The sequence below is a fragment of the Miniopterus schreibersii genome (genome assembly GCF_964146895.1).
Source record: "Miniopterus schreibersii genome assembly, chromosome: 17".
Taxonomy (NCBI): domain Eukaryota; kingdom Metazoa; phylum Chordata; class Mammalia; order Chiroptera; family Miniopteridae; genus Miniopterus; species Miniopterus schreibersii.
In genome coordinates, this window is record NC_138117.1 from 44291614 (window position 1) to 44305242 (window position 13629).

The 13629-nt window shown below is 64.7% G+C and overlaps 4 protein-coding genes across 13 annotated transcripts in view; 1 reads left to right on the forward strand and 3 right to left on the reverse strand.

The window, feature by feature from the left end:
* Nucleotides 1–72: 72 nt before the first annotated feature.
* Nucleotides 73–4303, forward strand: LRRC14 (leucine rich repeat containing 14). 3 transcript variants are annotated; one of them, XM_081116814.1, is made up of 5 exons: nt 88–157; nt 484–941; nt 1662–2015; nt 2195–2779; nt 2857–3979. In XM_081116814.1, exons 2-5 carry the CDS (start codon nt 931–933, stop codon nt 3422–3424), a joined length of 1518 nt encoding a protein of 505 aa, XP_080972940.1. In that variant the 5' UTR covers nt 88–157; nt 484–930; the 3' UTR covers nt 3425–3979. The 3 variants fall into 3 exon arrangements, with proteins under 3 accessions (XP_080972941.1, XP_080972940.1, XP_080972942.1); XM_081116816.1 differs by having other exon boundaries at nt 102–157; nt 484–514; XM_081116815.1 differs by lacking the exon at nt 484–941 and having other exon boundaries at nt 73–157; nt 2857–4303.
* LRRC24 (leucine rich repeat containing 24) lies at nt 4298–9365 on the reverse strand. 4 transcript variants are annotated; one of them, XM_081116827.1, is made up of 5 exons: nt 9058–9365; nt 6689–6871; nt 6257–6535; nt 5928–6096; nt 4298–5289 (listed from the first exon to the last, which is right to left on the reverse strand). In XM_081116827.1, the coding sequence occupies exons 2-5, from the start codon at nt 6854–6856 to the stop codon at nt 4397–4399; spliced, it is 1509 nt and encodes a 502-aa protein (XP_080972953.1). In that variant the 5' UTR covers nt 6857–6871; nt 9058–9365; the 3' UTR covers nt 4298–4396. The 4 variants fall into 4 exon arrangements, with proteins under 4 accessions (XP_080972953.1, XP_080972951.1, XP_080972952.1 ...); XM_081116825.1 differs by having other exon boundaries at nt 6689–6999; nt 9058–9352; XM_081116826.1 differs by lacking the exon at nt 9058–9365 and having other exon boundaries at nt 4299–5289; nt 5928–6087; nt 6689–6999.
* Nucleotides 8416–11095, reverse strand: LOC308547089 (UPF0598 protein C8orf82). Its single transcript, XM_081116829.1, has 3 exons — nt 10629–11095; nt 10108–10156; nt 8416–9892 (listed from the first exon to the last, which is right to left on the reverse strand). The coding sequence occupies exons 1-3, from the start codon at nt 10788–10790 to the stop codon at nt 9447–9449; spliced, it is 657 nt and encodes a 218-aa protein (XP_080972955.1). The 5' UTR covers nt 10791–11095; the 3' UTR covers nt 8416–9446.
* A 1421-nt stretch (nt 11096–12516) lies between these two features.
* ARHGAP39 (Rho GTPase activating protein 39) overlaps nt 12517–13629 on the reverse strand; it is a 74592-nt gene continuing 73479 nt past the window's right edge. For all 5 annotated transcript variants that reach the window (XM_081116833.1, XM_081116831.1, XM_081116832.1 and 2 more), the window contains 2 exons: nt 13097–13266; nt 12517–12793 (listed from right to left, as the gene is read on the reverse strand). In XM_081116833.1, the coding sequence (XP_080972959.1) occupies nt 12599–12793; nt 13097–13266 (365 nt within the window). In that variant the 3' untranslated portion in view covers nt 12517–12598. The remainder of the gene's footprint in view (nt 12794–13096; nt 13267–13629) is intronic.

Genomic DNA, 13629 nt, shown 5'->3' on the forward strand with positions numbered 1-13629 from the left:
GTGGGGCGTCGGAGCCACCGCCTGGCCGCGGCAGCCAATCCGCGGGGCCCTGGAGGGGCGGCCAATGGGGGGCGACAACGTCATCGCGGCGCGCTGGGCGGGGCGCGGCGCTCGGCGCTCGGCGGGGCTGTCGGAGGTGGAGACGGCCGCTGGGCGGGTGAGCGCGGGCCGCCGGCTGGGGACCGAGCGGGGCGGCGCCCACTCCCGGCCGCGCGAAACGGGCGCGGGAGCCCAGGCGGTGTAGCTGTGGGGCGGGGAAGGAGCGGGATCCTCGCGCCGGGCTGAGCGGCCGCGGGCGCGGGGGCGACGCACCGGGAGGAGGAGAGCGTCGGGTTGAGCGCCTCCCCCAAGGCCGGGAGGAGCTGCGGGGGCGACTTGGAGAAGCGCTGGGAGCTGCGGGCCGGCCGGAGGGGGTGGCAGCCACCGCACAGAGGCTCCTCCCCCGGTGACCACACTGGCTGCTTTCGTTTCCTCTCGTGACAGGTGCTCGGTTGGTCAGTCCTGTCACAGCGAGGTATGAATCGTCCTCGCGAGATTTGTCCACAGGCAGAGCGAGGCCGAGGCTCGGCGTCCAGGGCTCCTCAGGAACCACTGTGCTTAGGGCTTATGTGATGCCTGAGGTCTGGGGCCAGATGTCCCCCTTCCCCAGCTCGTCGCTGGGCTGCAGCCCCAGCCGGGGAAGGCTAGTCCGTAGTTCTCGTCTGTTTTGAGCGCGACGACCAGGAGGCGGTTTGGGGATGAAGTGCTCTGATTCAGCAGCGGAGCTGACGCTCAGGTTTCTGTGGCCTCAGGCATCTTCTTTGTGCCTCTTGTCAGCTTGGACGCCCTTTTGGCAGCTGCCTCTATCCATTTGAGCAATTTCTGGCCTGGGCCTTCTGAACTCCATGGGTTTGAGACATGGTTTCTTAATGCAGTTCTTCAGGGAGGGAGATGTTTAGAAGGTAATAAGGCCTCCGTGGGTAAGGGCTGCTTTCCAGGGGATTCCTAGTGACACTTCTGGGCATAGAAGTTAGGACTGGGGGTCATGTCCAGGGCTTGGGTTACTCAGGCCATCTGGATTCTGTTCCTGGGTCCCGGTCCTTTATACCTCCCCCGGTGTTTATTGAGGTGCATCTGTGCTTCCAGCTCCTCTCTGCTGTGTCAAGGACCCAGGGGCAGCCTGCAAGATCCTCTGAGGAGGGTGGGGGAGGGAACTGTGATGCAGTTTCCAGGCCCTCTCCCTAGGATCCCACCTCTCTAGTGCTTGTGAAGGAGGAGGGGCTAGAACTTTATTTTACTTTTGAGGGAGGATCTCTAAAAAGAGGCTTTGTGATTTGGGAGGCCTGAAGTATGGGTGGGGGGCCCTGCAGGCAACAGCTGTCAAAAGCTGGTGGGTCTTCCCTGGGGCCATGCTATTGTGTGCTGCTTGATGGCTTTGTGTCCCTGAAGAGGCCCCCTTGTTCTGGAGGGTGGAAACTAGGGGGTGGCCTTGACCCCCCCCCCTTACATTCCACTTAGCACATTGCTAGGCACCTAGCACTTGCTCTTCAGAGCTGTGGTCCCACCAAGTGCTGGCTCTGGCAGGCATTGTGCTGGGCTTTGCCGCTACCAGTGTGTGGAGGAGTCTGTGGCAGGTGATAGCCTGGGGTCTGTCCTCCCTGCTGAAGGTCCCTTCTCTGCAGGTGGCCTCCTGCCTGGCCCAACGCCATGCACACACTTGTGTTCTTGAGCACACGTCAGGTGCTCCAATGCCAGCCCGCAGCCTGCCAGGCTCTGCCCCTTCTGCCACGAGAGCTCTTCCCCCTGCTGTTCAAGGTGGCCTTCATGGACAAGAAGACTGTTGTGCTGCGAGAACTGGTGCACACGTGGCCCTTCCCCTTGCTCAGCTTCCAGCAGCTGTTGCAGGAGTGTGCCCATTGCAGCCGGGCCCTACTGCAGGAGCGGCCCAGCACAGAGAGCATGCAGGCTGTGATCCTGGGGCTCACAGCCCGGCTCCACACCCCAGAGGCTGAGGCCGGCACGCAGCCCTTCTGCAGGTATGGGCTCACCCAAGGGGCCCTCAGGCTTGGGAGGTGCAAAGAGGGGCCCCCAAGAGGTTTTAGGCTGGTGTAAGAGCTCAGTGGAGGAACAGGCATGTTGCTTCTGCCCCAAGGTGGCTGGGAGTGGGTGTGGGCTCTGCCCCATGTCACCTGCCTCAGCCCACCCATGCTCCCAGGAAGCATGCACTGCGGGTGCTGGACATGACGGGCCTCCTGGACGACGGTGTGGAGCAGGACCCTGGCACCATGAGCATGTGGGACTGCACAGCAGCTGTGGCACGCACATGCATCGCACAGCAGCAGGGTGGGACTGTGGAGCCTGGGCTAGCCCCCGTTCCTGTGGAGGTGCGTGTGGACCTTCGGGTGAACCGAGCCTCTTATGCGTTCCTGCGGGAGGCCCTCCGTAGCAGTGCAGGCAGCCCACTGCGGCTCTGCTGCCGGGACCTGCGGGCTGAGGACCTGCCCATGCGGAACACTGTGGCCCTGCTGCAGCTTCTGGATGCGGGCTGCCTGCGCCGCGTGGACCTGCGCTTCAACAACTTGGGCCTGCGTGGCCTGTCTGTCATTATCCCACATGTGGCCCGCTTTCAGCACTTGGCCAGCCTTCGGCTGCACTATGTGCACGGGGACTCGCGACAGCCCTCCGTTGATGGCGAGGACAACTTCCGCTACTTCCTGGCTCAGATGGGCCGCTTTACCCGTCTGCGGGAGCTCAGTATGGGCTCCTCTCTCCTTTCAGGGCGACTGGACCAGCTGCTCAGGTGAGTGGGCCCCACTACTGTTCTCCCCTCCCCCTCCCCTGGCCTTGCCTGTTCATGACCCTTTGTTTTCCCTGCAGCACCCTGCAGAGCCCCCTGGAGAGCCTGGAGCTGGCTTTCTGTGCTCTGCTGCCTGAGGATCTGCGCTTCCTGGCACGGAGCCCCCATGCTATCCATCTTAAGAAGTTGGACCTGAGTGGCAACGACCTGTCTGGCAGCCAGCTGGAGCCCTTTCAGGGTCTGCTGCAGGCAGCAGCAGCTACGCTGCTGCACCTCGAGCTGACTGAATGCCAGCTTGCTGATACCCAGCTGCTGGCCACACTCCCTGTGTTGACCCGCTGTGCCAGCCTCCGCTACCTCGGCCTCTATGGTAATCCACTGTCCATGGTGGGCCTCAAGGAACTCCTGCGGGACTCTGCAGCCCAGGCTGAGCTGCGCACGGTGGTACACCCCTTCCCTGTGGACTGCTATGAAGGCCTGCCCTGGCCGCCACCTGCCTCTGTTCTGCTGGAGGCCTCCATCAATGAGGAGAAATTTGCCCGTGTGGAGGCTGAGTTGCACCAGCTTCTGCTGGCCTCAGGCCGTGCCCATGTGGTCTGGACCACGGATATCTATGGGCGGTTGGCTGCAGACTATTTCAGTTTGTAATCTCTGGGCTCTGCGTGAGAAACAGGCTGTCCCAGAGTCCAGGGCTGCTGGATAGCCCTTCCCCTCCTGGGTAGGCAGAACCTTGGCTGGGACCCTGCTAGAAGCCTGAAAACAAAGGCAATGGTGTCTGATTTTCTTGCCCCTTGAACCTTCCTGCACATTGTGCAGTGCCCTGTGCAGTTTGCCCTGCACCTGCTCCCCTGACTGCCCACCTGTGTTTGGGCCTAAGGTTTGGATTCCAGGCCTGCCCAGCCCTGCTTGGTTAGGCTGCACTTGGCTACCCTCTGGTATCCTGGTCCTCTTCAGAATGTTCCTTGGGGCCCATCTCTAAGCTGAGAGGGTGTTCTCTCCGGGCCCCTCTCAAGAGCAGACTACTGGGGCAGTGGCCTGGTTCAAGGAGGGTTGGGGCCTCCTGCACTTGGGCCTGTCATGATTTTCCCTGCCCTAGCACCCAGGAGACTGACTGTTGGCTGAGCTTTGGGGCCAGAGGATGTCATTATGGTACAAATGTGCAGTGTGTTTGGAACTTAAATTTGTGGCTGTTTTTCTGTCCTAATTGGTCAGAGTGTGTTGTCCCTGGGTGACAGCTGTCTTCCAGTCTGCTCTCCCTCACCTGGGCATTCCCAGCATCATCGCAGCCCGTCTGGGCATTTCCACAGCACTTTTAGGCTGCAGGGCTTGCCTCAGGCCCTGCAGACCTGGAGTTTGGAGTGATTCTGGGAGGGGTCTTTAAAGGAAGATCTCAATGGGGGTGTCGGGAGCCTCCCTGGCCATCCAATGTTTGCACCCCAGGACTTATGTCTGCAGGGCCTCAGGTGCCTGCGCTCTACCCCACCCTCGGAACCCCCAGACCTCACACACGGCTCTCCTGATACTGCTCAGCTTCCACCCTTTACTGACCGCGCGGAGCATGTGCGAGGGGATTCCCCCACAGGCCAATCCGCGGGGCCCGCGTCGTCTGCGTCCCCCCCCTCAGCAGTGGATCTCATAGGCAGCGGACGGCTGCGGGGGTGGCCCGGGCGCCACGCTCTCGGCGAAGAGCGGCTTGGAGCGGTCGATGACGAACATCTCGTGGCCCCGCTCGTCGCGGAGCTCCTCAAGCTGCGCGAAGGTGCAGGGCCCGTCGGAGTAGTCGTTGACGAACAGCGCGCCCTCTCCCGGCGGCCCCGGAGCCTTTTTCCGCCTGCGGCGCCGGCGACAGATGAGGGCGGCCAGCAGCAGCGCCGTGAGCGCAAGGAGCGCGATGGCCGCCGCGACGGCCGTCTGCGTGGCCAGGCCCAGGGCGCGGAAAGCCATGCTGCTCGCCTCGTGTAGGGGCAAGTGGCTGACCGGGCCGGCGGCCGGGTGTGGCAGGGGCTCCAGCTGTAGCTGCTGCTGCTGGGACAAGTTGACCAGGAGCTGGAAGGGCATACGGGCGGCGCCGCCGGCGTTGGAGGCCTCGCACTCGTACTTGCCGGCGTGAGCCAGGGTGATGTTGGTGAGGAAGAGCATGCCGCTGCCCATGTCGGAGGCCCCCTGCTCGCCTGGGCCTGGCACCCCGCCTTCTGGCGGGGCCTGGGCCCGAGGTCCCTCGCGAGGCTGGGCTACCTTTCTCCAGGTTACCAGGGGCTGCGGATAGCCGGAAGCCTGGCAGGCGACCCGCAGATCCTCACCCAGGTTGGCTATGACCTCCAGCGGCTCAACGTGCACAGAAGGCGGGATGCAGATAAGGCTACTGCCAGATACGTCCAGAAGACTCTGGTGTGCCAGGCGTGGGGGCTCTGCACACATGATCTTCTTGTCCCTGGAGCTGAGCAACCTCTGCCCCCCCTCCTTGATCCAAGCTCCCAGCCAGTGCAGGGCACAGTCACAGCGCCATGGATTCTCTGTGGACAGAGTAGCAGTGGGCAGGGAGCTCAGGGCAGCCGCAGACCACAGCCCTGGGATTCTGTTGGCCAGAGCAGGAGCCCCTTCACCACCTCCCGCAGTCAGGGGCCCCTACCACCCCTTTTCTGACCCCAGGTTCCCTAGAGTGGAGGCAGACTCTTCCCTGACCCCTGTCCCTCTGAAGTGTCTCTGCAACAAGTCCCACTATTTTGGGAAAACCCTGATGTCCACATAGACACCTCACCACCACTAAAACCTTGCAAATCTTGTCAGAACTTATCTCTCAGGTGTCATCTGGAAATGCCCCCAATCCTGGCCTCATCTTTGCAGTTTCTGCCAGCCCGCCCTCTGGTGGCCCCAAAGTGTACAAGCCTCTCAACTGTGCCTAATTTGTTTAGGGACTTAAACCTTTTCTATCTTCCTTACAAAAGTCCCTGAACTGTGCCCCTGCCTGCACCCCCATTCCTAGCAGCATTCTGTCATGGCTGCTGGTGGTTGTGTTGCCCTTCAGAGTGCTGCCCAAGGGTCTGCAGCTCAGAGCCACTGCCATTGGAGGCCCCTCCACATCTGGGCCTACTCCCTCCCTACTGCCAGCACTTTAGCCAGAGAAGATATCCCTTGCTCTAGAAAGAAGTACCTGTGAGGCGTAGGACCTGCAGGCTGGCTAGGGGCTGCAGAGTCTCGCGGCTGATGGTGCCCAGCTGGTTCCTACTGAGGTCCAGCAGTGCCAGTGAGGAGAGCCCGGCCAGGGCCTGGTCCTCCAGCAGCTCAATGCTGTTTTCCTGCAGGTGCAGCTCCTGCAGTCGCTGAAGCAAGGACAGCAGATTATCAGGGAAAGGGGCCCTGGTGGACATGTCTCCTTACCAGGCTAGGCCGGATGACGTTTGTCCCCTTCACTACTCCAGCCCGGCAGAGCAGCTGGAAGTCTAGGAGCCCCCGTGCCCTTTTTCCCCCGCACCCCCTCACCGGCACATGCAGGAAGGTGAAATCCAGCAGCTGCACCAGCTGGTTACCAGCCAGGTAGAGTACGCGCAGCTGGGCCAGGCCTGCAAAAGCACCGAGGCGCAGGCCTCGAAGCCGGTTGCCTGTGAGTGCGAGCTCCAGCAGGCGTGGCTGTTTGCGAAAGGTGCCTGGCTCCAGGGCACGAAGGCTGTTGTTATGTAGGTAGAGACTGCGAAGGGCGGCAAGTGGTGCCAGGATGCCCAGCTCCAGGTGCGCAATGCTGTTGTCCTGTAGGAACAGGGTCTGCAGGCCAGAGGGAGGGAGGGCAGACAGGTGTTTACCCCACTGAGGGCATGTCCCTCCAACCTAGGGTCCCCATCTTCCCACTGAGCAGCTCATACACCCTTTCCCTCCTTTCTAGGGCACTTCTGACCTGCAGCCCCACACGGTTCCCACCTGTGTCCCGGGCGGGATTCCGGGTGGGACAACGTGCAGCTGCAGGGCCCCACACTCCACTGTGGTGCTGTAGCAGCGGCAGGCAGCCGGGCAGCCGGCAGCTCGGGGCCGGAGACTGGGCAGACAGAGCAGCGACAGCAGCAGCAGTGCTGGGGCCCCTGGGGCCATCTCCTGCAGGACTGGCTGCAGACCAAAGCGGCAGCCTCACCAACTTCACCCCAGGTGGGATGCGCCTCCTCAAACAGTCTGGCAAGGCCTTCCCCTAACACTTGAGAGCCAGCGAAGAGCATGGATGGAAGCTCACACGATGTCTAATGTTTGAAAAGTGATAAATCAATTTAAGAAACTGATAAAACATTTTCTTCCTTAACAAAACAGTCAAGGGTTTGGGGCATCAGGTTCCATTTTAGAATTTCTGTTGTCCTCTCTGTTGCACACAGGCCACATGGGGAGAGCTCAGCCCACCCCACCAAGCGCCTTTTCTTCCCGTCCCATCTCTGCCTGGTACTGTGAGGCTTCTTACTCAGGCTTGTGGGTGTCTGGGTAGTGCCGCCCTCTACACCCTCAGAACCAGCCACTCTTTGGACCTAGGGTGCAAGAGGCTATGCAAGGTACAGTGGTATGGGCTTGAGAGCATGTGAATTGTGAAGTCCAGGGCCCAGTTCCCCAAGCAGGGGCCAGAAAGGGAAGAGCAGACACGGCCCCTTGTATATGTGGATTCCTCACTCTGGGGACTGGCATGAGACCTTATAAGGCACAGAGCCCAGAGCAGAGGTCCCTTTTGTGCCCCCAGAAAAAGGTCACTTGATAGGACAATTCACCTGTTGCCACTTGATGGGAGACAATGGCAGAACTGGTCTTAGGGGAGTCAACAGCCACAGAAAAATGAAGGCACTGTTGTGTCCTCCCCCACTCCTGCCCTGGAGGTGGGTGGGTGGAACAGCTTACTGGAATGAGGGCTTGTTCACAGGGGACTTTCGGGAGAATGGGATGAGGCGGCAAACAGTAGGGAAGGACATCGCAGAAGCTATGGGCCTGTGTTCTCCCTGCTGGCTCCTTAAAAGGTGTCTCTGTGGGGATCAGTGGGGCCCTGGTATGGTTGGGGTATGAAATGGGGCCTTGGGAAACCAACTGGGTTTCTTGTGTCGTTTTAACAGTCACTCTGGACCGAAGTGAAGTGTGCAGTGTGTTGGGGATTTATACACATGCAACTGTGATCCTAGAGAGATGGGAAGGCCTGGGTCTAGTTCCAGGCACAAGTCCAGTTTTAAAGGTGGGGACCTGGGCTGAGAAGCCAACCAGGGATGGCAGGGCTGAGGGCTGGCTATCACCCAACCTCAAGTTCTACCTCTAATGGTACCAGCTCTAAACACCCCTGTTCACCAGGTCTCCTACTATCAAGAGTGAGTCATGTAGCCCCAGCTGGCTTGGCTCAGTGGTTAGAGCACTGGCCCTCAGACGGAAGGGTCCTGGGTTCGATTCCAGCAGCCAAGGGCACTCACCTTGGCTGCAGGCTCGATCCTCAGCCCTGGTTGGGGCAGGTGCAGGAGGCAACCAGTCGATGTCCCTCCCCCCTCCCTTCCACTCTCTCTGAAAAGCAGTGGAAGACAAGTCCTCAGGTGAGGAGTAAAAAAATAAAAGCGAGTCATGTAGAAAGGAACCAGTGGCCTTGCTGTTTATATCTTGCCGTAAAGTGTAACTCACGATTATTTACAGTCACTAGAGATGAGGTCAGCACAGCAAAAATTTTAATGGAATAGCTTTGGCCCAGACAGAGGCAGCTCCCTGGTGTCTCAGGATGTTTGCAAACCCCAATAAACAGGGATTTCTCTGGGCCCCTGGCATTCATCCCCTTGAGAAAAGGGCTCGCCCACAGCCAGCCTCCAGGGGCAGGGCCTCTCCAGCAGGGAAGGTGCTCGGCTTCCTCCGCAGGGCTCGGGGCGCTGCTGCTCACGCGGGCACCCCCGACGCGGCTCTGTGTCGGAGGCAGGGTGGGCGCGGGGGGGGGGGGGAGCGGGGAGGCCCCCGCAAACCCTCCCACCCAGCGGACAATCCCTGCCCGCGCCGGCAGGGGGCGGGGCGCCGCGCGAAGGCTGCGAGATGGCCGACGCTGCCTCCAGGGCACCCCGCCCACCGCGCGGGGACTGGGGGGAGAAGGAAGCCCTGCGAACCCCTCTGGCGCGGTGCGAAAACCCAGCCGGGCATCTGGGTGCCCCATGGCGTCCCCTGCGTCCCCTCGAGCATGGGTCAGTCCCGGGGGGATCGGGACGCGGCCTCGTCCCGCCAGGGCGCACGTCCTTCTCGGGGCGCGCCCGTCAGGCCCAGATCCCGCCCCACGCCCGCTGACCTTGGGTGGGGCGCCCCCTCACCTGACGCTCCCGCGGCGCGGCTCCCCCGCCGAGCCCGCAGCGCCCAGGCCCGCGGAGCAGCGCCGGGCGGGGGAGGGGTGGCGCTCGCGCACGCGCACTGGAGCCCCGCACCTCCCGCCGGTCGCCCGGTCCAGCCGTGGCGAGCGGGGCGGAACCAGAGGACGCCTCGGGCCGGACGTCGGGAGGGAGCAGAAGGGCCCGTGACCCTGGCCCTTCCCACCGTTGGCCCGGGACCGGCTTTCGCAGCACCTCGGACAGCGCCGGGCAGGGCGGGGCCCAAGTGGCTCCGCCGCGCAAGCGGCCCGCGTGCTCTCCAGGTGGCGCGTGCGCAGCGACCCGGCGGACGGCGCGGGAGGGGCCCCGGGGGCCCGCGGCCTCCCGCCTGAGGCTCAGGGCGGGGGGCCCGCGAGCAAAAGCGGCGCCAGGTCCATGGTGAGCGCGAGGCGTTGGCCCTGCCAGCGCACGTGGGAGGGCAGCGCGGACGCGCCGGGCGCGTACTCAAAGCAGGCGCTGAGCTCAAAGGCCAAGGCCGAGCGCACCAGACCTACGCCGCCGGCGCGCTCGGGCGCGGGGTGGTAGAGGCGCCCGTTGGCGGCCGAGGGCAGCAGGCGCTGCGGCTCGAAGGGCACGGCCAGCGCCTCGCCGCCGCCGCAGTAGGAGAGGCGCGGGGTCCCGGGGCCCGCGGCCAGCAGGTGCGTAAAGACCACGGGCCGATCCTCGCAGCGCAGGAAGTTGCGCTCCCTGCCGCAGGGAGAAAGGAAGGGGAAGGAGGCCTCGTAGCGCCCGCTGCGGTTGGGTCTCAGGCGGGAGAAGAAGGTGACGAGGAACTGCGGGTCTGGGGAGGCGAAGGACACGGGCTGCTTACCGGCCAGGCCCTGTCCCTGAGGCAAACGCTTCACCCTGGGCCACGCCAAGGGGAGGGCCGCCCAGACTTCACTCCACAGAGCCGGGCTCTTGAGCTCAGGATGCCCAGTCCCCGGGCGGGGGCGGGGCCCTCCAAGGGCTTCCCCGAAGGGAGAAGGAAGGTGGGAGAGGAGGGCGCAGAAGTACCTTTGAAGCAGGTGATGAAGTTCTTCATTTTGGAGTCATCCAGGAAAAGCTGTAGACAGAGGGACGGGCGGTGGTCCCTGAGTCCCAGGTGGGAGCCCCCCGCGGCGGGAAGGTCGGGGCGGGCCGGCCCGTGTCTGCTCGCTTTGCTCGTCGGCGGTGCGCAGAGAAGCGCGCAGCAGGTGAACCCGGGCCCTCCTGCCTTCCCCCACCTGTCCCGCACCCCGGGCCGCGCTTCCAGGACAGGTTCACAGAAGCGGCCTTTCCCGCGCCTGTAGCCTCAGGTTTCCAATCCGAGGCGCCACCTCCTCCGCAGAGGCGCCTGACTTGCTCGCTCCGGGCCGTGCAGGCTGCCCCCGGGCTTCCAAAGCAGGCGGGCGGCCGGGGGCCCACGGGTGGGAGAGGACGGGGTGCAGAGCGCGCGAGGCGCAGCCAGGTGCGGGGCGGGCGGCTGGGGACCGCCGCCCGAGCCGAGGCCCCCCGCCCGCCCGCGGCCCCCCCGCCCGCGCGCGGCCCCGGCCCACCTGGCCCTGGTGGTCCACGTAGTAGAAGTACTCGCGCGTGCGGGGCTCCGGGCTTTGGCCCTGAGTGTAGGAAGCGCCCCCACCGCCACCGCAGGCCCGGGCCCCCGGGCACCGCGCCAAGCGCAGGGCCCAAGCCCGGAGCGCCCCGCACGGCGGCCGCATCCTTCTCCCGCGCCGGAAACGGCCGGCGGGTCACGCGGCGGCGGCGCTGCGCGAACACGCGCCCCCCTGCGGCCGAGGCCTCGCGCTTGGGTTCCGGCGGCCGCCGGCCCGGCAGCTGGGCCTCCCGTTCGCGGCGCGGGCCGGACGCTCTTCCTTTTCTGGGCCTGTGGGGGCGACCCGGCCTGCGGTCGGGTGCGGTGGGGGTGCAGGCGGGCGCCCGCACGTGCCTGGCTCCCCCCGGCCCCAGGAGGCCCGCTCGGCCCCGGCGGAGTCGCGTCCCTCCAGGCGCTGACCGGAGCCGAGGCGGACACTGTCCGGAAGCCTACGCGGGGTGGGGTGGGGCGGGGTGGGAAAGAGCTCCGCCCCCCGCAGTCCCTCTGGGTTTTCAGGGTCAAGTCCGTTACCCAGGTGGCCACGGAGGGCCCAGGGTCAGAGCCTCAACCGCCCCCCTGCCTCCCCAACCCCCACCGCCGCGCCCCGGGCCCGTCGACCCAGGTGCCCGTGTGCCAGCCACCGGCCGGCCGCTGCCCGGACGCCTGCAGCTGCGGAAGGAACAGGCGGCGACCATGCTCTCAGGTTTCCACATGTACTTTATTCACAGAGTTGTCACCTCTCCAGTCCATGCGTCTGAGCAAGAGTCTGTGACCAGGTCGCCCCACCCGGGCCCAAAGACCACCCGACTGAGGACACACCCCCAGGGTACCCGGGCCTCTGCAGGGCTGGGCTTTTTTAATAAATAAAAACTCAACTCTAAAAATATATATATATAAAAGCTGGGGAGAAATTAAGTTTTATACTTGGAACTGAAAATTCCGAAATGGAAAATGTACAACTGAGAGTCTAGGTGTCCCGTCGCCCCGGCGCCGGCCTCGGCCTCGGGCACCCTCTGGCTCCCCAGCTCAGCTCCTTCCCTCTTGTCTGCTGCAGGTCCCCTGGGAAGGGGGCAGGGTTTGGTTTTTGGTCAGAAGCCAAGAAGTGGAGAAGAAAAATGAATGGTACTTGCTCTGCACAGAGGATGGGCTGGGATGGCTTGGAGATAAATAGCATTTAGGTTAAAACTATGTCATTAGCAAATTTAGCTCTTATATCTCCCTCTATATCTCTATACACAGGCGGGCTGGGCTGCAGATAGATTCTGAACTTATAGTGGAACCAAGGAAAAATACTCTCAACCCTCCCCCACCCTGCCCCAAGAATGCCCGCCCAAGCCTGCACCCCCCCCAGAGGACTTTGGTTCGGGGGCCCCTCCCCACGCAGAGACCGCCTGCCTGGCCCTGGCCCTGGCCCTGGCCCTGGCCCTGGCCCTGTTGGTGGACAGCGCAGTGCCCTGGAGCCCCGAACTCCTGTGCAGTTAGTTACTGTGCTGGAGGCCGCAGGGGGCTGGGGGGAAGCGGCGGGTAGGAGACTGAGGGCGAGGGCACGCGGCAGGGTGCAGGCCAGGCCCCGGCTGAGCACAGGAGCCCCTGGGAGGCAGTGTGTGCCCTCGGGCGCCCGGGTGGGGCAGTGTCACTTGGCTCCAGGAAACAGAAGGCACTTTCTTGGGGCTGACCCACCAGGCAGTGGGGGGTGGGGTGGGCGGTACCCTCAGAACTGTTCGTGAGGCGGATGGGGCCAGAAGCACCCTTTTCAAAGTCCCTCTGCCCCGGCTGGGGCCTCGGGCCCGGGTGGGGGCCATGGGGGTGGTTCCAGGGCTGGGCGGGCGCGGCCGGAGCCTGGCATGCTACCTCCGTGGCGGGGCGTCCCCTCCCCCTCCCCGTGCTCCCCCGCGCGGGCGGCTCCGTGCCCACCCGCAGCCCCGCCGCCCGCGGCTATAGCACGCCCTCCATGAAGCTGGTGTCCAGGTGCTGGATGAGCACGCGCAGGAAGGACATCTCCTTGCGAGTGTTCTCGAAGATGACACGGGGGTCGTCCGACCGGCAGCGCAGGCAGTTGGGCGCCATCACCATGGCCAGGTTGCTCACGTCCATCTTGGTGACGGCCACGTTGGCGGGCTGCACGAACACCTGTGCGAGGCGGGCGCCTGGGAGCGGGGCGTGCGGGGCGGGGCCTGCGAGGGGCGGGGAGGGCGGGGCCTGCGAGGGGGCCTGCGGGGGCGGGGCCTGCGAGGGGCGGGGGGCGGGGCCTGCGAGGGGCGGGGGCGGGGAGGGCGGGGCCTGCGAGGAGCGGGGGGCGGGGCCTGCGAGGGGCGGGGAGGGCGGGGCCTGCGAGGGGCGGGGGGCGGGGCCTGCGAGGGGCGGGGGGGCGGGGCGGCGGAAGCCGGGAGCGCGGGCGTGCCGGGTGGGGGTGTCCGAGGGGCCCCCACGCACCTGCAGAAAGCGGATGAGGTAGCACAGCACCAGGCGGTTGATGCGGGGCAGCGCGTGCACCACGGCCACGGCGGCCTCGGGGCTCTCGTAGTGCGCGATGCACCGCTCGTAGAACTCGTGCGGGATCAGGGGCTCCTCCAGCTCGCGGTACCACAGCTTCAGCAGCGACGCTGCGGACACGGGCGGGGCTCAGCGCGCAGGGGCACGGCCGCCCCGCAGGAGGGCACGGAAGGGCTGCGTCGGGTGAGGGCGGCCCGGCAGGCAGCATGCGAGGCCCGCAGGCTGACCCCACGGAAAGGGTCCGGCCGGCCAAGGTGGCCTGCAGCGGCGCAGACCCTACTGAGGTCATGAACCTGAGGGTCGGCACTGACTGTGGAGGCCTGGGCGACCGCGCGGGATTGACATGCGAAACAGGACTGCTCCGAGGGGCAGTGCGCCCGTGAGCAGCCCAGACTGCAGGGGGGCCCAGGGTATGCCCTTGCTGGACACAGGCTAGGACCCACTGCACCACCAGGGGGGCGAGACCATCTGAA

Bases quoted from the DNA above. Each gene is read 5' to 3' on its own strand.
- LRRC14 (XM_081116814.1), top strand. The intron at 2,016-2,194 runs GTATGGGCTCAC...CCATGCTCCCAG, and splicing joins GGCACGCAGCCCTTCTGCAG to GAAGCATGCACTGCGGGTGC. The intron at 2,780-2,856 runs GTGAGTGGGCCC...TTTTCCCTGCAG, and splicing joins CGACTGGACCAGCTGCTCAG to CACCCTGCAGAGCCCCCTGG.
- LRRC24 (XM_081116827.1), bottom strand. From the start codon at position 6,856: ATGGCCCCAGGGGCCCCAGCACTGCTGCTGCTGTCGCTGCTCTGTCTG. The intron at 6,536-6,688 runs GTGGGAACCGTG...TCTGGCCTGCAG, and splicing joins GAATCCCGCCCGGGACACAG to ACCCTGTTCCTACAGGACAA. The intron at 6,097-6,256 runs GTGAGGGGGTGC...TCCTTGCTTCAG, and splicing joins TCACCTTCCTGCATGTGCCG to CGACTGCAGGAGCTGCACCT.
- LOC308547089 (XM_081116829.1), bottom strand. From the start codon at position 10,790: ATGCGGCCGCCGTGCGGGGCGCTCCGGGCTTGGGCCCTGCGCTTGGCG. The intron at 10,157-10,628 runs GTGGGCCGGGGC...CTCTGTCTACAG, and splicing joins ACGTGGACCACCAGGGCCAG to CTTTTCCTGGATGACTCCAA. The intron at 9,893-10,107 runs GTACTTCTGCGC...TCGCCTCCCCAG, and splicing joins CTTCATCACCTGCTTCAAAG to ACCCGCAGTTCCTCGTCACC.